Raw genomic sequence first — 26,106 nt, 5'->3', positions numbered from 1 at the left:
ACATAAACTAAATGCTGTACAGGGTCTGATTCTACAGTACCAGGTCTATCTGAGAACTAAAGAAAGACAGAATCAATCTGGAAGTGGCTCAAACGCTTTCAGTGTTTGACTAAATCCCCTCAGAGAGAGTTAAAGTTGCTGATGGAGAACCCAGGGTTTGACAAATCTAAAGATGATCCTCCACAGTACGAGGAGACGTCTTTCTCCAGCAACGGTTTCAAAAACGGTGAGCATCGAGATGCCCGGCCGTCTGTGCTCAGCGCTTTTGGACACAACACTCTGGACCGTGTGCCAAATATCAACTTCTATCGTAACGCTGCAAGCATCAGTGGACACCGATTGGTGAGACCTTCGATACAGCAGCTGCATGATGTTTTTCAGAGGGTGAGTGACAGACTTATACAGAACTCAAGACATGGAACTTCAAAATTCTCACTTGCATTCAGGCATTTTACTGCATTGAGGCCTTTATGTTCAACTTTTCCCACAACAAAGACAGTAAGAATCATTGTACTATGATGTATCAAGAAAAATAACATAATCAAAGTATCTTAACAAAATACACTGTTAGTCAAAAGCTGAGAGACACTAGTCTGAAGTTATGTTTGTCATGATGTAAACTCTGAACAATACTTTTATAGCATTTATTAATCTTGGTTGATGTTAATTTCAACATATAGTAATAATACATTTGTAATATCAGAAGTTGTATATGTTAACATTAGTTAATGCACTATGTACTAACATGAACTTACAATGAACAATTGTGTTTTTATTAACAAACATTAACAAAGATTATAAATGCTGTGATAAATATATTTTTCATAGTTCATGATACCTAATGCATTAACTAATGTTAACAAATAGAACCTTATTGTAAAGTGTTACCACGAAATCAAATGCATGATTCATACCTCAGGCTTTTGAGGATAGTGGTTTTATTATAAGCCAATTTCAACTAATTACAGTGGTGGGTGTCGTAATAGTAGCCTAGCTGTGACCCAGCACAAGCAAAGATCAATATGCAACCTAATGAGAAAGCCAGAGTGAGAAGCACTTGGTTTATGAGTAACGATGTTCTGCGGCTAATGCATTGATCTGTTGGCCATAAACAGGGTAATTCATGCAAACAAGGGCTAAAAAGTTTGCGCTGATCCAGAAAGAATGCATTCACAGATCAATGACGTGGGAGAAACTCGTTTGCAGAATGTGTCCAATCTATTAGTTCACATTCTCTACTGCAAGAAATAATATGACTAATGAAAAACGGCAAACTCAACATCAAAAAACAGCATCAAAAGCAGAATGTTTGAGTCAAGGTTTGAGTGCTTGCATGCAAAATGCTACTATAAGACACAACAGCACGGAAGGCACATTTCAAATGTATATTACCTTCAGAACTAATAAAAACATTCAATCTTTTCCTGTATGAGATGATTCATGTTTAGTTGCATAGTTAACGTGTCCATGGACATTTATCAAGATTGAGATTGTAGGTCAAATATATACAGTATATGGATGTAGAAGGGAAATGGAAAATATTGAGTCACCAGTTTTTCAGATGTTAATCACCTTTTTGCCTTCACTACTTCTGTTTTGTATACTTCTAAAAATACAAATAATGCATGTATTCTTTCTATTAACAATGAGATCATACAAGCTGCATTACAATAATAATCATACAAATGAGCAAAATACCCTTTAAAATAGTTTTAGATGGAGTACAGTGTAAAGCTATTTAATGTCAACTGCCCATTTATCATCAGAATGAAGATCTTCAGAGCACTTCTGAGGACAGAGAAGCGGGCGACACCTCAACACTGGGTGATGTGGAGTCTATTATCCCACTGGAGGGCAAGGATGAAGGAGGGGTGGTTAAATTCGGTTGGATCAAAGGAGTTCTAGTGAGTTAGAGAAAAGATACAACCGCCCATCAGAAAGTTGATAGTAGCATGTCTATTGTGAAGATTTCAACATGCTTTTATAACATGCTGTACACATGCTCTGGGTGTGGTTTGACTGCTATGTGTTTGCAGGTCAGATGCATGCTGAATATCTGGGGTGTAATGCTCTTCATACGGCTCTCATGGGTGTTTGGACAAGCAGGAATAGGTGAGAAGTTCACCCCTGTGTCCTTCATAAACTTTGAGTTTACACACACAAACCCATCTATATTCAACTTAGTAAACTGAATTCCCTCATATGTGCACAAAGACACAATCTGATCTCACCCTAGTTCAGACACACACATAGGAAAAAGATATACTCTGAGGTTGCGCAGAACTCAGAACACTCTAACAACCATTTTGCAACCAACCAGAACACCTTAGCATAGTGTGGAGGTGTGTTTTACATGGGCAAACACCATTTGCAGTATCTTCAGAGAATTTAAACATCTAGTTTGGTCTTGGAAGGAGTTGATGAGAAATGTAGGATCTCTGACTTTAGAAATTCAAATCTGAGCAGTTTGAGACATCGTTGAGACGTGAGCTTACAAGGCTCTTCTCAGGAGGTTTAGTTCAGTAACTCCCCGCTGCTCTCTGACTCTGGTGGTGTGAAATGCTCTGAAGGTTATTGGTGATGTTTATGGTGTGTAACTAATAGCGCATCAGACGTTTAAGTTTCTGTGAAAGTTTCGGAGGTTCCTGGAAGTTCAGTGCCATTCAGACACCTTGAGCTGGAGGCAGAACACATTACAGACCATCAGAGACTCACTGCGTTATGCTGGGTTTTATGAGGTGTGAGTGACTGCAGGCGATAAGAGCTTTAATTCCTCAACAATCTCATTATAAAACTGAACAAACACAGCAGCTACAGCACACACACACACACTGATAACACACAATATAAGTAGGATTTATCTCTAGTGTGCTGAGATTTGAGTGTGTTTTATTGAACTGAGAATTATCTTTATGAGCGAGTGTGGGTCGGTTTATGTACTGTAAAAAGTGAAAATGTAAGTTACCTTAAAGGGATAGTTCTAATTTCTGTCATCATGTACTCACCTCATATGACTGGATGTCACCATTCACTGTCATTTTATAAAAGGAAAGATGCAATGATTGTGAATGGTGACTGAGGCTAACAGTCTGCTTAACATCTTTTGAGTTTTACAGAAGAAAGTATACATGTTTGTAGCAATGTGAGAGTGAGTAAATTACAGAAATAAAATTTTTGGGTGAACTATCCCTTTAAGGTATTTATTAAGTCTAAATGTTTAATTAGTCTAAGTTTATTTGAGTTAACTCCTGTCAAGTAGGTATGCACCGATATGCAAATATTTGACCGATAACGATTTTAGCAAAAAAATATTAGTTGCTAACAATACCAATAACGATATTATGCAACTTATCTTATTTTGTCATCAGATCACTGTTTTACTTAGGAAAGTTTAAAAAAATTGACAAAGAGGAACAAAAGCTTTTTCACTATTCTAACAATAAATAATTTCCATTAAAAGTGGATTGGATCTGTTGAACACATGAAAGGCCCAATTTTTTAAGTGAAAGATACATTCTAGATAAAAAGATACAAAAATGACTTAATATTATAAAATGATGATTGATATGAAACAAGGTTATTTTGTACTTCTAAAACATATTTGCACTTCTGTTTTAGCAGTTTAAAATGCAGCCTTTTAAGGATTAGTAATCACACAAATCCATTTTGCAACTTCAGTCAATCGTGTAGCATTCATTGATACGAATGTTTTTAATTTAGTCAATAATTGCCAAAACATCGGTGCTTCCCTACTGTCACCCTAATTGAGAGTATTTTTTGTGCCAGATAAATACTGCTCTAATTGTAAAAACATATTATGTAATTTTCTAAAAATTGTTTTATATATATATGTATATATATATATATATATATATATATATATATATATATATATATATATATATATACACACACACAGGTACAATACTGTATTTAAAAATATATTTCACTCTTTATTACTTTCAATGTAGCTATATTTGTCAGTGCCTTTCAGTGTTGCTAACTACTTAAAAAAGAGTGGCTTGACTGTAATGTAGCTACATTAATTATGCAAGGCTTTAAAATATAGGGGAGACCAAGGCTAGTTGTCACACAGGAAAGTTGTCACAAATGCGCATCTCAGTAACAATAAGATTAGGAGCCAAAAGTCCAGAAGATTTGTATTTTGGGTACAATCGCTTTTTCAGTTTTTTTCTTATAGCTCTTGGGTTAACAAGCAAACATTATCAAACCACACTGGCATACATTATGGCACGGGTCAACAACTATATTGTGAAGGCAGATGTTTGCCATAATGTTTAATTGTGTGCAAAGGACATTTTTCATGAAAGACATGTTCGGTCAAGTTGTCACATTTTTATTGGGGAAACAAATATACAATTTATTAATATATCACTTTGTTTTTATATTTTTATACATTACCTTTTCCATTTTGTTTTTATTTCGTAATTTTTTAAATATTTTTATGAATTGTGTTTTTTCTGAAAAACCTATAATAGGCTGTTTAATGCAGGCATAGATTTAAAAAGGCACAAAGATTTTGTTTTGGTGGTTGTGGTGGTGGGGTGATGGGAAATGTGTCCCCGCTATTGAGGCAAGCTATCACAAAAGGTCAACATGTGGTACTTCAAGGTATGTGGCTATTCAGAAAATCACTTTAAAAATGTAGCCTGTTCTGAGAAATATTTACTGGAGAGAAAAGTATGACAACTAGCCTGGTCTACCCTAAATTGTTTCAAAGCATGTTGTCTCTGGTATTGTGTGCAATTCTTTTCCTGAAGGTTGTCTTTGTGTGTGTGTCTATGTTTCAGGTTTGGGGATGGTGGTTGTCTTACTGAGTATGGTGGTCACCAGTGTCACCTGTCTGTCAATGTCCGCTATATGTACCAATGGTGTAGTACGAGGAGGTAAAAATATACACGTTTAATAGAGATCAACAGTAGCTACACACACAGGTCCTGATACTGTACTCATGTGAGTGTTTGTATGTGCTATAGGTGGAGCATATTACCTCATATCCCGCAGTCTGGGCCCAGAATTCGGTGGCTCCATCGGTCTGATCTTTGCGTTTGCTAATGCTGTTGCTGTGGCAATGTATGTGGTGGGATTTGCCGAAACAGTGGTGGATCTGCTCAAGGTACGACAAGCCATGTGATGTTGCTAACTCAGATTAATGTTTGATGCACTACTGAACTCCAAAACCACAAACATGATTATTGTTTTATAGAGGTAATTAATTTGTCTACAGGGTAATAAAAATCGTAAAACTTAATACAAGATTAATCTTGCAAGTGTAAAGCAAGTGTAAATGTTTTACACAATTTTGTTTCTCAAGTGAATAATAATAAAACTAAAATCTATTTTAAGGATGTTTAGATATTTTTAGAGGAAATTAAGAAAATTATTTTCACATTTGGTTATGCTGGATGCATGATTGAAGTCTCACAAGCCTTAGCCTAAAACATTACAGCTCAAAAGAGTCACACATTCGTGAATCGGACTACACTGATAGCACTGAATGGTACATGCTGTAGAATTAGCAATAAATGGATCAAACTGATTCTTTTTTAATGACTCGAGTGAACCGATTCGCAAAGCTTTGGTAGATCACCCAGCTGTAAGGGATGAATTTGTTAAACTGGCAGCAGCACTATTGTTAGTTATGTTCTGAATGTTGTAAACCATCATGTAGGAATAATAAACATTTGACGGAGTTCTAACTCCCAACACTGCTGTTGAATCAAAAGAACCGGCTCGTTTCAGTCATTCGCTCGGGAATCAGACTACACTGGTTTGTTTCTGGCTATAGATTCAGTAGAGGGGCAGTGCTGCCACAGAATAGCATTACAGAAAACACTGTCAGAGTATTTTAGTACGGTGTTCCTTCCGCATTGTTGGAAATTGTACATTTTGGAACCGTTAACCGAAAGTACTGGAAATCATACGGTTAATGTATTTTTCAATTTTTTTTAATTAATTTTCTGAACAAGAAATGATTCCAGGTTCCAAACCCTACTGGTGACCCACCATGATATTTTACTAGTCAGCCAACTTCACCAGAAAGACCATGCTGGTTGATTCTTTTTTTGCTAAAGAACAGCATGGTTATGCTGGTATACCAGTCAGACCAACATCAAAGCAGCACAAAACAGCCTGGACCAACATGCAAATTCTGTAAAATCAGGTGTAATATTCATTATTTTGTATATATTATATTCTGTCTGGCCTTTGCAGGAAAATAACGCCATCATAGTGGATCCAACGAATGACATCAGAATTGTTGGCTGTATTACTGTAGTTCTGCTGCTGGGCATCACTGCTGCAGGAATGGAATGGGAGGCAAAGGTGAGATCAGGCATTGAGGCATGCTGGGGTTGGTCTGATAGCAGTGTCAGCAGTTTCTCATGGTGACCTCTCACCTGCTCTCTCTCTCTCTCTGTAGGCTCAGATTGTTTTGTTGGTAATCTTGCTGGTGGCAATCGTCAATGTGTTTGTGGGAACCGTGATTCCATCGACGCAAGACAAACGTTCCAAAGGCTTCTTCAACTATCGAGGTGAGAAAAATAGTAAATGGAACAAACATAAATTAAAATAATTTGGTTCCAGTATGTATATATATATATATAGTTTACATGGAACAGGTTCAGAACAAGATTTGGTTTTGATTTCCAACCCTATTGCTCAACTTCCAAGAAATTCCCACCAAAGTGTGGGAAAAGAAAGATTGTGATCACCATAGACACTTAGAGACCAGCGTCCCAACAAAAATATCTTAAACCAGTCTTAGCAAGCATTGCAAGCTTAAGATGAACACAGACACCATTCTATGATCTACTTAGGCTTATGATGCTTTTTGGAAATGCTTCCCAGCCCGATTAGGCCAAGAGACTAGCTAAGACTAGATAACCACCTTTAGGCTGATTTTATCTTGTTTTTTTTCCACCAGGGATAGGAGGATCCTAAATATGTGGTTACTAATAATGGTTACTAATGTTTATGAGATGGCGAAATCATACAATAAAACATATTACTTTAACACCAACCGATCTTATATGCTTCTCCATGTCCTCTCAAAACCCTCATATTTCATTTTATTCATGGTATGCAAAACATTTTCCAATTTCAAACATGGTAAAATGTTCCACTTTATGGTTAGATTTAGGAATGGGGTTTGGGTAAGGACTTAAAATATGTAAGTAAAATAAGCGTGTTCGAAACGCTGATGATTTTTGTGCGACAACTTTCGCCAAAGCCTATGAATTAGTAAAAGGTTTTATGAGATTGGGATGAAATTATTTCATCCCATTAAATTGGCACACACATAGACACTATTTCCTCCCACACTGACTCAAAAACTGCATGGTAATAAATCAAGCAAAAATTCTGCTGTAGACTGCACCAAATATTTCTCATCTCTTTTTGCGACAGAATCCATTGCAAAGGAGAACTTTGTCCCGGACTTCCGTAGTGGAGAAAATTTCTTCTCTGTCTTTGCCATATTTTTCCCTGCAGCCACTGGAATTCTGGCCGGAGCAAACATTTCTGGAGATCTGGAGGTAAGAGCGACTTCCTGGTTTATTTCTAAACTGACTGTTCTTATAAATTAAATGCTGTTTTAAGTTGTGGCCATGATTGTGTAGGACCCTCAAGATGCCATTCCCAAAGGCACACTGCTCGCCATCTTCATAACAGGAATTACGTATCTGGGCATCGCACTGTGTGTTTGTGAGTCCTCAAAGCACCAGCATCAGTTTATATTAGTCTAGTCAAAAGTAAGAAATACACTCTAAGATACTTTCCAAGAGCTGTTCAGCGTTTTACTCATAGAACAAAAAGTATAAACGTTCACTCCTGTCATAGTCATGATGTAAGCCACAGAAAAAGACAGGAAACGAAACAAACGTTAACCGAATGTTTATGTTGATATTCTTTGCAGCTGTCACAGTCGTTCGAGATGCAACTGGTCTCCATAACCAAACGATTGCACCAGGAGCGAGTTGTAATTTCTCCTCAGCCTGTGACTTTGGCTACGACTTCTCTATCTGTCAGACCACCGAATGCAACTATGGCCTGATGAACAACTTTCAGGTGGGAGCCTCAAACACACATGAACCTACAAGACTACAGGACTAAATCAGCAATAAAGTGAAAGTGTGTGTTTGTGTATGTATAGGTCATGACCCTGGTGTCTGGATTCGGTCCTCTCATTACAGCAGGAACATTTTCCGCCACTCTCTCCTCGGCTCTTGCGTCTCTCGTGAGTGCACCCAAAGTCTTCCAGGTAAAACATCTGAGGCATAATGTTATCACTACCTCCCTCAGTTATTAAAATGCAAGCAAAAATCATGTTTACAATTGGGCAGCTGTGGCTCAGGTGGTAGAGTGGGTCGGCTGCCAATTGCAGGGTTGGTGGTTTGATTCCCGGCCCACACGACACCTCATGCCGAAGTGTCCTTGGGCAAGACACTGAACCCCAAGTTGCTCCCAATGGCAGGCTAGCGCCTTGGTGTATGAGTGTGTGTGTGTGTGTGTGTGTGTGTGAATGGGTGATTGGGACACCTGAGTGTAACCTCTAAGGTTAAAAAAAGCACTATATAAGTGCAGACCCTTTACAATCATGCACATATAATAGAAATCTATGGGGCAAGACATTGTAAGGCATTTAAAGGTTGAAATTTGAAGCCTACTGTACATTTTTGTTAAAGCTCCCAGTCTGAGCTTTAAAGTGTCTAAATCATCCTTTAGAATTTCAGGTTATATGTTTAATTGATTTAATTCCTCCAGGTGGAGTTTGCTCCATGTCAACAGCATATTCATTGTAGGTGGAATATATAATCCATACTCAACTTTACATGGTAATGACAGAAGTGGAAATATTGGATATAAATTTGTATAAACAGGGTTTGTAACGATGCTATCACACTAGACTTGTTATCACGTATACTGTTTAGGTCTTGTGGCTACACTTCCAAAATATTGTGTATTTTACCATTCAGTGCAAGGATTCCCCTTAGACTTCCACTGTAATTCTGAGTTGAATTTATTTTGTTGAGTTTAAATTATTTTTGGTATTCAACATTATGCCACAAAGACTGTCAAGAGAGAGTAGGTTGTATCAAACCTAGAACATTCCTTTTACCATACTTTACTGCTTGCAAAGATAGTCAATCTTAAAAACCCAATAAATACCTGATCAGCTTCAGACATTTTTCAAGATCATCTTAAAATACAATATAATCTCAAATACAATGAACAATAAAAGATTAAATGTTAAGTCATGCGAGTTGCATGAGGAGGACATTGTAAAGAAGCTCTTAAAAGTCTTTTTTACTGGATTTCAGGTGCATGATCTAAATTTTACTTGAAAATTTTAATTGACTCTATAGGCTCTGTGTAAAGACAACATCTACACAGGTCTGCATTTCTTTGCCAAAGGTCACGGAAAAAACAACGAGCCAATCAGAGGCTACTTCCTGACCTTCATCATCGCAGTGGCGTTCATCCTCATTGGTAAATATAACAGTGATTATATGATTTCATATAAAGATTTTAAATAAAGGACTGATTATGTCTCTTTAAACATTAACTGATGGAGCTGTTTTTATTCATCTCAGCTGAGCTCAACACTATCGCTCCAATCATTTCCAACTTCTTCCTGGCCTCATATGCACTCATCAACTTCTCCTGCTTCCATGCGTCATATGCTAAATCACCAGGTACACACACACAAACAATCTCTGTTCCAAAGTCTAGTGTGCTGTTTTGCTGTCTACTGTCTACATAGGCAGCTACCTTCAAAAATTGCATCCTAACTAAAATGGAACCTTGTAAGTTACTATTTTCAAAAAGCTCTACATTCAGGCAGCAATTTTGTGTGCAACACACGTTAAGAAAATGAGACTTGACTCACAATTGATTTCAATAGAATTTGACATTAGCAAGTTGTCAGCCTATTGACACAATACTCAAATAAACATGAAAATAGACACAATTATTGGGTGAAATATTCAATTTTAATTAGATTTAACTACTTTCTATCACCTATTATATGTTTCAATATCTGATTAATCCTAATCAACATTTCAGTGGACTTGAATTTTTTCACAAAGTTCATTGGAATGCAGTTTGATATTTCCTCATCAGCATGATGCTTAATATGCTGTCTAGGAAGGCAGCTCACTACAATTAGGAACAGAGCTCCATTACAGGCCAGTTTACTCCGATTGCCGAGCAAATGACTCTAATAAGATGTTGTTGTTGTTGTTGTTGTTGTTTTTATCTACAGCAGGGTTAGGAATTCAGATTAATTTCAACAAATCAGTTTGTTCAGGCGATTCTTTAAAACGGTTCAAAAATGTAATTCTCCATCATTTTCTCACTCTCATGCCATGCCAGATTTTTAGAAGAATATCTAAGTTCTTTAGGTCCATAAAACGCAGGTGAATGTAAATTTTTTTGTGTTCAGAAGATAAAAGAATGTCATACACAGTTGGGTTGGCACGAGGGTGAGTAAATAATGAGAGAATTTACATTTTGGGGTGAACAATCAATTTAAGCAAAGCTTGCAACAAATATGTCCACTATGATTATGTATTGGTATGAGTCATGCGATGATATTATAATGTGTATTTTTGTGCTTAGGTTGGAGGCCAGCGTATAAATACTATAACATGTGGCTATCTCTGTTCGGTGCTGTGCTTTGCTGTGGTGTGATGTTTGTGATAAACTGGTGGGCGGCTCTGCTCACTTACGGCATTGAGTTCTTCCTCTATATCTACGTTACTGTAAAGAAACCGGGTAAGAAAGCAAAGATATTTTAACACAAACCATCATTCAGGTTTCAAACAGGGTCAAAACGGCATATTACAGAAAAAAACTAAAATAAAACTCTTACATGAACAAAATAAAATGCAGTTTTTAAAAGGTAAATGAGTTGAACAGACATGTGAAGCATCCTTCTGTGTGTGTCTCAGATGTCAACTGGGGTTCGTCCACTCAAGCGGTGACATTCATAAACGCTGTGAACAATGCTTTGACTTTATCAGGCGTAGACGATCACATCAAGAACTTTCGGTGAGCACAAGACGAATCAAACAATGATGTTTTCATTTGAAAAAATTGCATTTCATAACAAGGACTGTTTATGAAATGTTTATAAGATTCTAGTTTTGCTCTTTCTGTCCTGATGTAGACCGCAGTGTCTGGTCCTGACAGGATCTCCAAGAACCAGACCAGCGCTGCTGGACATCGCACATTCATTCACGAAGAATTATGGGCTATGTCTAACCTGTGAGGTGTTTGTGGTGAGTGGATGTTATCATGGACATTTAGAAGACTCATCACTGTCAAACTAACAGCAGAATTTCTTCCTTTTAATTTTGGTGTGAAGAGGTGAATCAAAAATGTAGTTGACAGGTTTCATTAGATTCTTCCCTTTTCATTTTCTCATGTATTCGACACATACACACATATCTAACAACCAGACATATTTAACATGTTCTTCTAACACATCCATCTAATGCCACTGTAGGGTGATATTAATATTTGATATCACCAAGAGCCTGTAAACCTGCTGCCTGCTGATACGACTTAACTGTGTATTTGTGTTTTAGGGTCAGCGCAATAAACATCTGCAGGAAATCAGTGATGCTGTTGAACAGAATCAGCTGTGGCTAAATAAACACAAGCGGAAAGCTTTCTATACGGCTGTCGCCAGTGACAACCTGCGAGATGGAGCAGAAACGCTGCTGCAGGTCAATCCAAACATAAACACCAATAACACACGACACAGTCGCTGCACATTGAATCAAATAAAATAATTAATATAATTCTAAAAATACAAGTGATCTTTTTAGGGGTGGGGTTTGGGTTAGGATTAGTCTATACTAATTAGAAAACTGAATGTCAAATGTCTGTCAAGAACATGTCCAAACTATTGTAATTTTTTTTATTTGTTTACTTTGTTTTATTTTCATGACAATTAAACACATTTCTCTCCATATACAGTAATGCAAAAAAAAAACTCTCATTCTTATTGGTCCTAAAAATAGCCTTTGTTTTCTTTATGCAAAATATAATTTATATGTATTTTCTTATTTATTTTAGGATGAAATGACATTCAACCATAATTTGCATTATATAAAAACAATAGAAGACTAAGGTACAGAATGTCCTCATTTAGATAGATTTAAGTAAATGTGTGTGTACATGTGTGTGTACATGTGTGTGTGTGAGTGTAGGCATCAGGTCTCGGCAGAATGAAGCCTAACACTGTAATGGTGGGATTTAAGCGTGACTGGAGAACAGCCAAACCACAGGACATTCAGAGCTATGTGGGAATTCTACAGTGAGTCTTCAAACTGTCTGTTTCTCTCTGCACACACACACCTGTAATGAGTAAGCAGCGAGGCAGACGAGGAGGTGCTGATCCAAATGCAGTTAACTTTATTGAATGATCAAAATAAACAAATAAACACAAAGGAAAAACCCTCAATGGGGAAATAAACATAAAGCTGAACACACGGGAAGGGAAAACATACCAGCTAACAACACTCAACGATAGACAAGGACTGAACCAAAAACCAGGGTTAAAATACATGAACATAGGAAAAAGGGACCAATGAACAAACAGAACTCAAACAAGATGATAAGGTGATAAACAGAAACCAAAGGGAAACTAAACGAGGGCAGGTGAAAACAATGAACAGTGAACACGAGGGCTGACAGGAAGACTATGGAGGTACAAGGGTGACAAAAGTGAAAACTAAGGAATAACAAAAGTGACAAAAATAACAAACAAAAGGGCAACAGTGAAACAAGACAAGGTAAACATAACAACACCACTGTCTGTCCTCTAACACACTGTTTGTCATCCCCCGCAGTGATGCATTTGATTTCGAGCAGGGGTCAGTAATATTGAGGATCAGTCAAGGGATGGACATCTCACACATACTCAAAGCAGAAGGTAAATACTAAAAAACAAACATGCCAGTTGCCATTCTAAGGCCATACTTTACTCAAGAACACAAACATGTATGTTATATGCTCAAGTATAACACAATCACAATCAATTTATCAGACATGTTTAATAGCCAGTGGATTCAATTAATATTAATCAGTCAAGAGCAGGATATTAAAAGGAATATATCAGTCAAGAGCATTTGTGGCATAATGTTGAGCACAACCAAATACTCACTGTTTCAAAAGTATAGCAACAAAACGCAAACAAAATTTGTGTTAACATGATTTAAGAGTAAAAAAATAGCTTACTTACCTTTTCTGTGTAAAGTTATATGCAATTTTACAACTTGCCATTACGTTGCCATAACAACGTAACACCATAAACCCCAAAAACAACTGTAAAAATGGTAATTTAACCTCTTCAACTCTGGAGCATTTTTGGGTTTCCATATGCAATTTTTTTCACCATTTACACATACAGTGGACTAATTGCCAAAAATGTATTGTAACGTATTCAATGGAAAGGAGGAGGTGAGAACCGGCTTGACGATATAAATAATATTTTAAATAACAACTTAAACAAAAGACAAACACACACATATGACGGACATGTCCTTAAACGATCTCTCTCTCCCGCACGATCCTCTGCAGTCGACCTTTATCCCTCTCGGGAGGCTTAATTAGCCTAATACTGGACCGGGTGTGTAGGATCATGACCCGGCCCCGCTCTCCATCCTGCCACATGTATCTAATATTTTCAGAAACTCCCCAAATATAAAAAGACTCAATTTATTCATAAATAATATTGTATATGTTTACAATCTTATGATGAGTAGAATTTTTTTTTTTTTGGAAATCCTAAATTTGTAAGCATGTAATTCTGGTTCTGGTCCATCTCTGCAAATAGTCTTATTTTATTCCACTAGATGGCATGAAGTACCTGAAATTTTTTTTCCTCGATCACCTTCCCTCACAAAATGCCGATCTGAAATGTAGGCTCTAACGCATTTTAACCATCACTCGTCCATAGACATTCAGTCTAATTTTCAGTTCATGCACCACACCCAATGTTTCATCGAATATCTCGGTCTCTGTCTAGAAGCTCAATCTAGGTGTCACTAGAAAGCTGAGATCCTCCCATTTTATAATCAATAGTCGATAACATATTGTATATTTCCAATGATTTATTTAGCGTGTTTTTTTCCTAAGGGACCACATATTTTGTTCTGGACATCTAAGATATAACATTGGATTATTCACACAAGCAAGCTCACAGTTAAGTAAAAATGGCTCATTTTTTAGAAAACTGCCTAAGGAAAAGGCAGATATAAAGTTTTAGTTATTTGGGGATTACAGCAGTGATTGTGGTATTAGTGCAACATAATAAACCGGGAAAGAGAGCTTTCATTTGATATATGGTTTGTCTATTTAAGTACTATTTTAAAGACGTCATACTACATGACATCTAGGTGGCGCTGATTTGAGACGTGAATTTTTGCAGGCCTTATTTTTTTCATTTTATGTAACAGATGCAGAAGTGATGTATAAAAAGTTCAGATTCTAATCTTTCAAACATACCACATATATGTTCGGTGATTTGAGCATTTTAAGCATAAACATTTTTTGTGACATAAAATCTGCAGAGTTAAAGAGGTTAAACAACTTTACAGTTCAAATAATACACAAGTTTTAAAAGAAGGTTGCTTTTATATGTCACGAACCCCGCTCCTCTGCCCCATCCCCGCTTCGTCTAGCACACACACGCACACTCCCTCACTCCGCCCCCTCGAGCTTTTCACGCTCTTTTTGCTCGCTCGAGCCCTCACGCCCACTTTGCTCCTACTCGCTCACATGCTCGTAGGCAATCTCCCTTCCTCGAGTTTCTCACGCGCTTCCAATCCCCAGAACATTATGCCCACCTGCACTCGCGTCATCTGCACTCCTGCACATTAGTTTCACCTGCACTCGTCTCATCACCTGTCATGATTTACACCTGCACTCGCCCCTATATATATCACCACCCTTTCGCTGCATGGGTGTTGGTTATTGTGTTTAATTTCCCGTATCTTTGCCCCCCGCTAGTCCTGTCTAGTTCTGACCCCCTCTTGTTTACCCCTTAGCTTGCCAGCTCCCCTTGTTCCCCTGTCTTTGATCCCGCTAGTTCCGTCTAGTTCTTCGCCCTAATTGTTAACTGTTTTCCTCGACCTCTCTCTTTGGATTTGCCCCTTGTTTATACTTTGATTCCCCGGCTTTTGACCCTACGCTTCCCTCGACAACTCTTCACTGGTTTGGCCCTTTTTGTACTGTTGCACACTTTGTAATTAATAAAGCCGTTTGTATTCGACATTGTGACTGTCTCTTCTTGTGCGGGTTACAGAATAACCAACCGTTACCGAAGACAGTCACAATGCCCCGCGCTGAGGATTCGCGCAGCTCACTAGAGCGGAGGTACACGTCTCATTCAGCGTGAGGAGCTACGGTTTGGAGGCATGACCGAGCGCTCACGGCCCAGGGACAGCAGGTACGTGCGAATTTTGATTGGTTTCACCCTGTTCCGCCTGTGTCTGTCCCTGAGACGGTTATGCTCCCAACACATCCCCGAGCGCCGTAAGCCTTCAACCCCCTGAGAGGTTTTATGGCTCTTCGGATGCTGACCAAAAGTTTTTTATGCAAGGCAGCGGTTGTGTAACTCATAACCCCGCCCTTGATATTATGGAGCCAGCGGCCCGACTTTTGGTTTTGCGTCAGGGGAGCCAACACTTGGAGGCTTATGTTATTGATTTTTGTGCCCTGGCCAACCAGGTGAATTTTGATCATACATGCCTGGTGGTCGCTGCTCTCTCTACCTGGCTCAGTTTATTGACCTCGCCCTGCTGTGCGTTGGTTCCTCGTTTACTGTGGGGGAGGCAGATACTGAACCAGCGCTCCACACCACGGCCCCCGTCTCGAAGCCTGTCACGGCCCCCGTCTCGAAGCCTGTCACGGCCCCAGCCTCGAAGCCTGGCACGGCCAGCGAGTCAACGCCCATGCCTGCCACGGCCAACGAGCCAGCGCCCACGGCCAACGAGCCAGCGCCCATGCCCGCCACGGCCAACGAGCCAGCGGCCATGCCCGCCACGGCCAACGAGCCAGCGGCCATGCCCGCCACGGCCAACGAGCCAGCGGCCATGCCCGCCACAGCCAACGAGCCAGCGCCCATGCCCGCCACGGCCAACGAGCCAGCGCCTATGTCTGCCACGGTCAGCGAGCCAGCGCCTGTAGCCTCGACCGCCCCAGAGCCAGCGCCTGTAGCCTCGACCGTCCCCATGGCCACGTCCCCTGTTGGCCGAAGACGTAAGAGAAGGAAGAGGGCCCCTTCTCCCCAGTCTTGTCTTGTGCTCAAGACCGCAGAGGTTCCCTCAGAGTCTTCCACAGCTCTATCGACCTCTGCTCCGCCCCCAGAGTCTTCCACGGCTCTGCCGGGTTCTGCTCCGCCCCCAGAGTCTTCCACGGCTCTGCCGGGTTCTGCTCCGCCCCCCAGAGTCTTCCACGGCTCTGCCGGGTTCTGCTCCGCCCCCCAGAGTCTTCCACGGCTCTGCCGGGTTCGGCTCCACCCCTCAAGCCTCCCAGGGCTTCTCCTCACGAGTCTTTCATGGCTCCACCCCTCAAGACTCTCACGGCTTCGCCTCTCGAGTCTCTCAGGGCTCCTCCCCCTCTCAAGCCTCTCAGGGCTTCCCCTCTCGAGTCTTTCAGGGCTCCTCCTCCCCTCAAGCCTCTCACGGCTTCGCCTCACGAGTCTTTCATGGCTCCACCCCTCAAGCCTCTCACGGCTTTGCCTCTCGAGTCTCTCAGGGCTCCTCCCCCTCTCAAGCCTCCTAGGGCTTCTCCTCACGAGTCTCTCATGGCTCCACCCCTCAAGCCTCTCACGGCTTCGCCTCTTGAGTATCTCAGGGCTCCTCCCCCTCTCAAGCCTCTCAGGGCTTCCCCTCTCGAGTCTTTCAGGGCTCCTCCTCCCCTCGAGCCTCTCAGGGCTCCGTCCCTCAAGTCTTTCATGGCTCCGTCCCTCAAGCCTCTCACGGCTTCACCTCTCGAGTCTCTCAGGGCTCCTCCCCCTCTCGAGCCTCTCAGGGCTCCTCCTCCCCTCGAGCCTCTCAGGGCTCCTCCTCCCCTCGAGCCTCTCAAGGCTCCTCCTCCCCTCGAGCCTCTCAGGTCTCCACCCCTCGAGTCTTTCATGGCTCCACCCCTCAAGCCTCTCACGGCTTCGTCTCTCGAGTCTCTTAGGGCTCCTCCTCCTCTCGGGCCTCTCAGGGCTCCGTCCCCCGGGCCTCTCGAGCCTTCCAGGACTCTGCCTCTAGAGCCTCCTACGGCTCCGCCTCTCGGGCCTCCTACGGTTCCCCCTCCAGAGCCTCCCACGGCTCCACCTCCCGAGCCTCTCACGGCTCTGATCCCAAAGACTCCAGAGCCTCCTATGGCTCCGCATCTGGAGCCTCCTACGGCTCCGCCTCTCGAGCCTCCTACGGCTCCGCCTCCCGGGCCTCCTACGGCTCCCCCTCCAGAGCCTCCCACGGCTCCACCTCCCGAGCCTCTCACGGCTCTGATCCCAAAGACTCCAGAGCTTTCTAGAGCTCCGCCCCTCGAGCCTGCTACGGCTCTACCCCCCGAGACTACAGAGCCTGCCAGGTTGTCGCCTCGGGGACCTCCCACGGCGCCACCTCCCTTGGCTCCACCTCCAGAGCCTTCCAGGCCTACTTCGCTAGAGCCTCCCACGGCGCCACAGTCATCGACTCCGCCTCCTGAGCCTTCCAGGCCTTCGCCCCTAAAGCCTCCTTCGGCCCACCTCCAGAGCCTTCCAGGCCTCCGCCTCTAGAGCCTCCTGCGGCACCACCTCCCTCTGCCCTGTCTCTTGGGCTCCCCATGGACATTGTGACTGTCTCTTCTTGTGTGGGTTACATTATAAAATTATAAGCTTTACATTTCTGCCTTTAAGCCCTCCAAGAATTGGCCCCATTCACTTCAACTGTAAGTGCCTCACTGTAACCTCCATCTTATCTTTTTTTATGAGTCAAAATGATTTTTTGTGGTAATAGACATTATGCAATAAATGCTGTTGATTGAGCTCTACTTGTATTGAATCGAGAATATTCCTTTAATTCTTATCACAGCTGATAACGAGTCAACTCTGGACCTCTGTTAGACTTCTTTGATAACAGCATTATATTAGGCTTCAGAAAACAGATTATTTGCACATGATTCTGATATCATGTTCATGATAACATTTTCAACAACACACTGAAAGTTTCCAATGTTTACATCATGAATGTGCACGGTTTTGTGATTGTCAGAGGAAATGGAGCGTCTGATCATGGAGCAGCAAGTACTGGAGATGGAGGAGAATGACTTTCAGGCACAGGGAATAAAAGGGTTCTTCAAGAGGCCCAAAAAAGCCTCCAAAGAAGAGCTGACCAGCAGAGGTACTGCTCTCCACTTGTTCTGACCAGTGATATTTTGATTCAGACATTTCCAAGAACCAAAGTCATATCATTTCTAGAACCTAAAACCCATGGGCAATGTGATTTTGCCAAGTACACGTGTTCTTGGATCTAAATCTTTTGTTGATCTACATCTGATTTGTTGATAGAAAAGTTGTTCCAGCACCAAAAAGGATGTTTATCTAGGAACACATCCTTCTTGGCAAAACCACATTCACCAAGACCTTCAATTAACTCAAATATAGAAACTAGTGCCAGTTCAGAGCCATGCGATTCATGCAAATTCCTTGTAAAGGTGAAGATACCTTGGTGACCTGTATAATACTTTGTTAATAGACTGCAGCCTTTTCTGAGACCATAAGCCAAGACTTAAGCTGAGACCCATATCCAAACCAAGAAGTTTTGAGACCAAGGCAATTTTTATGTGTTCTTGAGAGGTCTCAAGAAAAAGCCTGAAAGATCAGAGTTGGAGTCAAGACCAGATCGAGACTAGACCTAAGACATGTCAATCTAAGAACCAGGTACTCGCTGACTCTGGAACAGTTTTTCAGTGTTTTTGGCCCTAAACATAAAACTTGCTGGTGGATTCATTGAATCTTGTGATCTTAAAGAGGTTTTTAAGTGTATCCCTCAAGCAGGAGCTCGACCGCTGTAGTAAAACCTGATTAAATGCTTCTCTGTAAAACTGTTATACCGAGATATAATCGAATTTTCTCTACGATCTCACTGAGCACTATGTCCTAAAATCTCAACATAATCTGTCTCGCCTGCATTTCATTTCACAATACACACTCATATGTGAATGTTTTTAAAAGGACAGAGCAAGCTTAACCCTTACGCCTTGTTTATTATGGAATCACATTCCCGGAAAAATTAAGAATGTACTTTTTTGAATTGCTTTAAAAGAAATGTAACAAATCTAACTTCAGTCATGTAAAAGGACTAGAGTTGTGCATATTGAGTGTGTTTTGGGGTATTTTAGACCTTGTTATCCAATCCTCTTAAATCACATACCGTTTGAAAACGTAAAGTCTCAAGAATCAAACAGTGGTGTCTATTTTTAAAAATATAAAAATAGTTGAAAACCAGATTAAAGTCCAAGTATAAACACTAGGTGGCTGCAGAGAGCTACTTATTCATCCCTGGGTGAAGAGAAGATGGATTCTAGATTTTGTCAAGTTCTGCATTTAGGTATAAATTTAAACATTATCAAAGACTACTTTTGTCAAAGTTTAGCATTTTGTTTGGTTTGTTTTATGTTATTTATGTCATTTTTTGCAACAATGCCACATTATTATTACAGTCAACCCTGAGCATGATGTTACAAAGAGTGTACATTTTCCCGTTGATCTTTATGTCTTTGATCTGAATGTCTTTGATCTAGGTGCGAGTGTGTGCGCACGCATGTGTGTGTGTGTGTGTGTGTGTGTGTGTGCAGACAGACTGCTTCCAAATATTTCCTGAAATAAACAAGTAATAACCTTATTTATCCCTGGTTGTAGGTAGATGAATGTGTGTTTGTGTTTGTGTGTGTGTGTTTGTTCAGCATTGTAGATGTGTTATTGTCTCAACAATTTATTTTGGTGTGTGTGTGTGTGTGTTCTGCATTGTGGCTGACTGTTTTACTTTTTGACAAATTTCAAAAGAATTGTTTTGTTTTATAGTCTGACCAGTGTGTGTGTGTTTGTGTGTGTGTGTGTGTGTGTGTGTGTGTGTGTGTGTGTGTGTGTGTGTGTGTGTGTGTGTGTGTGTGTGTGTGTGTGTTTTGCACTCTTGATGTTTGGTAGTCTCACCTCTTCATGTCTGTGTGTGTTTTTCTGCATTGTGGCTGTTTTTTTAGATTTTATATAATTAACTATGCAAAAATATATATATATTATATATATATATATATATATATATATATATATATATATGATTTTTAGTGTTTCCCATTCATTTCCCATGGCGGTCACTTTTGACTGAGAACATTACAAGTGTGACTTTTTTTTCTGCCACTTAGTATGAGCAAATAAACTTTGTGTGTGTGTGTTCGGATATGAAATGGACAAAAAATCACCAAGTCTCATGCCCATCAGATAAAGGAAACCAGTTTTATAAAAAAAAAGAAAAAAAAAAGAAATGACCGAACAGTGCATGCTTTAAACACTGCAGACTCCGGTCTCTTTGCATTTACTAATATCCCCACTTAAGATGAGTTTATTTTGATTGCCTCTCTTGAAAGAGGGATTCAATAATTCGGCTGGTTGCATGTCATTAAGCAGGCGGTCTAATATCAAACGACTCATTGAACACTAATTGCAGGCCTTCTGGAGTAATCTGCCTTGATTTTGAGAGTCTTCTTTTGTGCTGATGTCTATAATCACTGAACTACCAACACTGCAGTCTTATAAACCACATATGAGAATATGAATACAGTGCATACATTGAGCAAATTAACATCTCTTGAGCACAAGCCTGTAGAGTGACATTCACATAATGCCATATTTTGATTCATATCAATATTACTGTAATTAAAGCTGCAGTGTGCAACTTCTGTGCCACTAGCATTACCGATTGGAACTATAACACTTTTCAAACAGGTTTCCTAAACCATCCCCCAATCTTTCAAACAGGTAGTCCCGCCCCAAACTCGTACTATTGGTTGAGCCAGTTTTTTGCTACTCAGTCCTTAGTACTTAATCCCTCTCACAACTATTATTCTTATCACTGTACATTTAATACTCTCCCTTTGTTTTTTTCACTTCCTCTCATTCTCTCATCAGTTTCTCTGGATATTCCCCAAGCATTAGATCTGGCTAAGATGAACCAGCGTTTGGTGGAGGCCAGCAGCCAGTTTAAAAAGAAGCAGGACAAAGGGACAATTGACGTGTGGTGGCTGTTCGATGACGGAGGTGAAACTAAACAAATTTATGCTGATGCCACAGTCACACTGCAAAACAAAATCTGTATTTTTGCTGTGTTTTATCAAAATACCTTAAAACAACCTTAAAACAAAAGAGATTTTTAAAAATGTATAAGATAATAAGACTTGTTTTCAGAGAATATGTGTTGAATTAAGTTAAGTTACCCCATTGGCAAATATTTATTTCTTGATTTAAGTATAAACCTAATGTGAGGTTTACATGTATAATTAAAACAACAACAAATGCCAAAAAAACTATTTGTCAATGGGGCTGTAAGAAAATTCAACTTAATTCAAGTTTCCGTATATTCCCTGAAAGTATTTTTATATCTTACGCAGTTCTACTTGTCAAGCAGATATATGTTGTTTAGGACATTTTACTGGAAAACAAGATAAAAGACTAAGACAATATTTTTTTGCAGTGCAGATTTGTTATATTTTGTGCCGTATAAAGTTTAAAACATGTTGTCATTTTTCAGGTCTAACGTTGTTGCTGCCTCACATTCTGACCACACGAAAGAAATGGAAGGACTGCAAACTGCGAATCTTCTTCCCTGGGCAGTCTGAACGAATCGAGCAGGACAAAGAGGAGTACATTAAAATAACACACACAAACACAGGCCACGGACACAATGCAAAGTTTTGGAAGTGACAACCACATTTAAATATGAATTGTTCTACGTGTGTATGGAATACTCCTACTCCGAAAAAAAAAATGGTTTGACATAGTGATGTTTTCGGCATCTGTTTGATTTGGCATGCTCTCTTTCGGGTGTAATATATCTATTAAATTGGAGAAACTAAGCTGAAGAGAGATAATGTGAATGAGTCAATACACAAAACTCTGGTACTCAGATGAGCTGTCAGTGTCCAAAAGAGAGTGACATCACTGTATGAACTACTAGTTGTTCAGTTTGGCTCCATACACACCTGTGGATTTCATGTAAATGCGGTTATCACTATGTGAGTGTTTCAGGAATGAATTGTTTGTGACTCCAGTAAATAACTGTGTGAACAGAACTACAGAAAAACTTGTGTCTCTCAGAGCTGCTTCTAATAAAACAGCTACAGAAAGATGCTGACAACTAACCAATATATATGAACTGTTACTTTCTATCAGAATGCATTCCCTTCTGAAGAAATTCAGGATCAAATGTGACGATATCAAAGTTTTTACAGACATCAATGTCAGGCCCAGTGCTGAGAGGTATTTATGTAAAACACACCAATGAATCCTTATTTAATTCACTGACACACTCTGCATGTTGTGAATGCATTTCCTCACTGTATGTGTGTGTGCGTGTGTGTGTGTGCGCGTGTCAGCTGGAAAGCATTTAAAGACATGATCGAGCCGTTTCGTATGCATGAGGGATCAAAGGAGACGACTCAAGCTGAAGCTCTGAAAAAAGAACATCCCTGGAAGATCACTGATGCTGAACTTGAGGCCTTTGAAGATAAGGTAGAGTCCAAGAGAAGATTATTAAATTCTTAATGAAGATTAAATTGTGCTTCATCCCAATGTGCATACTATTTAAGATTAGGATTAGTGTGCATGCATGCTTTATTGCCTAATACTGCCCTCAACATACTTGTAGCATTAAGTATAAGTATGCAAATTAGGATTACTCACGAGTGAATAAATCTGTCTGATAACTTTTCCTTCTTTTCTGTCTCTTCAGACAAACCTGCAGGTGCGTTTGAACGAGCTTCTTCAGGAGAGCTCTCGAGCTGCTAAACTCATCGTGGTGTAAGTTACACCCACTTTACTACAGCCTGCTGTTTACATGTGTGTTCAGTGCTGGGTAGTAACGGATTACATGTGATATGTAATCACAAAAATAAAGTACTTGTAATTAGATTCAATTACATTTTAAAATAATCATAATCGGATTACAGTTACTTTGTTATGGATTACATGATTACATATTATTTAGGAAAAAACTGAAAATTGTTAATCATTTATTGATTCCTTTTGGGGTTTGTGACATTGGATCGCAAATATAACTGGTCTAATCTCTTATGACACATGGACAACGTTATCCTACTCAAATGCATGTGACATCAAATAAACAAGAATTAGTTCAGAAGTAATCCAAAAATGATCCAAAAACAATCAGATTAGATTACCTTAAAAAATGATCCAATATTTGACATTACTGACTAGAATTTTATGTAGTCATGTCATTTGTAATCAGTACCAGATTACAATTCAGAAGTATTCTACTTAGCACTGTGTGTGTCAGTACACTGATCGTGAATGTAAAAATGTATGTATGTGTTTGTGTGGCAGGAGTATGCCCATCGCCCGTAAAGGCTCCGTGTCTGATCATCTGTATATGGCCTGGCTGGACGCACTCACGAAGAATCTACCACCAACCGTCCTGATTCGGGGAAACCACAAGAGTGTGCTGACCTTCTATTCATGAACAGCACAAAAACCCCACAAACTCTATAATAAACACCAACTCTTAATGCACAGACACTGTCAACACACAAAGAACACATTGGCTATGTTCAGAACAGCATACCACAAAACTACTATTTCTGCAGTGTGCTTATTGTGCAATTATGTGACTAATGAATTGGCTGAATATAAACTGAATGAATTTTCACTGCAAATGTTCATGACTTATTATTTGAAAAACATTTTTAAACAAACTTAAAGATGAACAATTAACCAGTGTTGGGGAAGCTACTTTGAAACTGTAGTTTGACAAGCTACAAGCTACTCATAATTTTAAGTAGTTAAGCTACAGTCAAGCTACACTTTTGAAAAAGTAGTTAGCTACACTACAAGTTACTATCAAAAGGTAGCTAGCTACATTGAAGCTACTTAATGAGGCAATATTTTTTATGTTACTATCAAACCAATAATAGTAATATAAAAATGTAGACTAATGACATTTATTAATTAATGTATCAATTAAATACATTTAATGTGTTTAATTAAATATATTAAATGTATTTAAAACATTTAATGAATAGTAAAGTTATTACAGTTTATAATGGCCATAAAATAAAATACAACAGAGAACAGCAAAAATAACATAAAATAAAAACAAAAAGTTTTTTTAAACTATACTTCACACTTTTCAGCCCTGTTGTGGCCAGGTGTAGCCTACTTCCCTAAAGATCCAATTTTTATGACAAACTCTCCTTGGGCAGGCATTTTTTGTTCTTGTCACATAATATTTAGTGTGGATAATATGTGAATAAAGACTCAGGGCTTGTTTCTCCCCTCACCTGGGTGGACATGCAAGTGCTTTACAGGTCACATACAGAGGTTGCTTTGCAAATATTTGTTCGCTTTATTCAGGTCGAAAAAAGTGGATGGATGGTCATCCTAGATCAGGGGTCGGGAACCTGAAATTGATGTCAATTCTCAAATTCTCCTGAATTTGTAATACAGCCTACTCCTGGTGAACAAGGTTTGAAATTAGCGCCTGCCAAATACAGATTTTTTTTATATACTTCACGGAGTCATACATTACAAGAAATTAGACACAAAGAGGTGCATTTGATGAAACATGATTATATTTTGAAGAACAGATGAAAGAAAAGCTGCCAATACACGTCTGATTTGATGTGTGTGCAGTGAGCTCTGCTATTCACGAGTGCAATGAAAGCGCTTCTCCAAAACACGCACATGCATAGAGTTCTGGGCCTCGTTTCACAATGAAAGAAACAAACTTTATTATACTTTTAAGAACAGTCAAAAGAAAAGCTGTCAATGCTCGTGTCTGATTCGCTGTTTGTTCAGACACGTGCAACGGGACCCTGTCTTGTGGAACACACACATGTAAAGAGTTATCAATCCATTTTTATCTGTTTCATTCAACTGAAAACTGTTTGGAAGAATAATGTAATCTATGAGAATGCTGCAAATGATCTCTGATCATCTCATGAGGTGCTGTGAGTTTCACTTTATTTCCACGTAGCAGTTCGCACTGACACATTGTTAATGCAACTCTGCAGGTTCAGTAATATATACAGTGCATCCAGAAAGTATTCACAGCGCTTCACTTTTTCCACGTTTTGTTATCTTACAGCTTTTTTTCCCCAAAATTGATTAAATTAATTATTTTCCTCAAAATTCTACAAACAATACCCCATAATGACAACGTGAAAGACGTTTGTTTGAAATCTTTTCAAATGTATAGAAAAAAAAAAAAAAGAAAAAAATCACATGTACATAAGTATTCACAGCCTTTGCTCAATACTTTGTTGAAGCACCTTTGGCACCAATTACAGCCTCAAGTCTTTTTGTGTATGATGCTACAAGCTTGGCACACCTATTTTTGGGCAGTTTCTCCCATTCTTCTTTGCAGGACCTCTCAAGCTCCATCAGGTTGGATGGGGAGCGTCAGTGGACAGCCATTTTCAGATCTCTCCAGAGAGTCCAATCTGGTTCAAGTCTGGGCTCTGGCTGGGCCACTCAAGGACATTCACAGAGTTGTCCCGTAGCCACTCCTTTGTTATCTTGGCTGTGTGCTAAGGGTCATTGTTAATTATCTTTACATTTTTAATTGTCTTTAGTTCTTAATTTGCACCTGTTGCCACCTACTGATACTTGCGTAATGGCAAATGGGGCTGATGGAGATGGTAAATGTTTGTATTTGGGGAAGTGGTTATATATAAAAAAATTTAAACACTTAATTATTTTAATTGCTTTTTTAATTTTGTTTAAAGTGCAATTTGACTTTATAAATGTCTTTTTTCATGTTTCGATACATTTCTGTAATTTTTAAAGCAAAATCAATAAAGCAAAAATAT

The 26,106-nt window shown here is 39.5% G+C and overlaps 1 protein-coding gene across 1 annotated transcript; it reads left to right on the top strand.

Moving 5' to 3' along the window:
- On the top strand, positions 1–26,106 carry LOC127661702 (solute carrier family 12 member 1-like). The gene is made up of 26 exons (XM_052152535.1): positions 1–384; positions 1,767–1,904; positions 2,037–2,112; positions 4,812–4,907; positions 4,998–5,137; positions 6,235–6,345; positions 6,443–6,554; positions 7,429–7,556; positions 7,641–7,725; positions 7,937–8,088; positions 8,174–8,281; positions 9,387–9,510; positions 9,615–9,716; positions 10,642–10,797; positions 10,974–11,073; positions 11,192–11,303; positions 11,613–11,753; positions 12,240–12,346; positions 12,882–12,964; positions 18,282–18,410; positions 21,194–21,322; positions 21,813–21,924; positions 22,454–22,540; positions 22,657–22,792; positions 23,013–23,080; positions 23,624–26,106. The coding sequence occupies exons 1-26, from the start codon at positions 142–144 to the stop codon at positions 23,757–23,759; spliced, it is 3,111 nt and encodes a 1,036-aa protein (XP_052008495.1). The 5' UTR covers positions 1–141; the 3' UTR covers positions 23,760–26,106.

Source organism: Xyrauchen texanus, chromosome 21 (assembly GCF_025860055.1).
Source record: "Xyrauchen texanus isolate HMW12.3.18 chromosome 21, RBS_HiC_50CHRs, whole genome shotgun sequence".
Lineage (NCBI taxonomy): Eukaryota > Metazoa > Chordata > Actinopteri > Cypriniformes > Catostomidae > Xyrauchen > Xyrauchen texanus.
The sequence above is the reverse complement of the archived record's forward strand: the minus strand, read 5'-3'. Positions and strand labels throughout refer to the sequence as shown.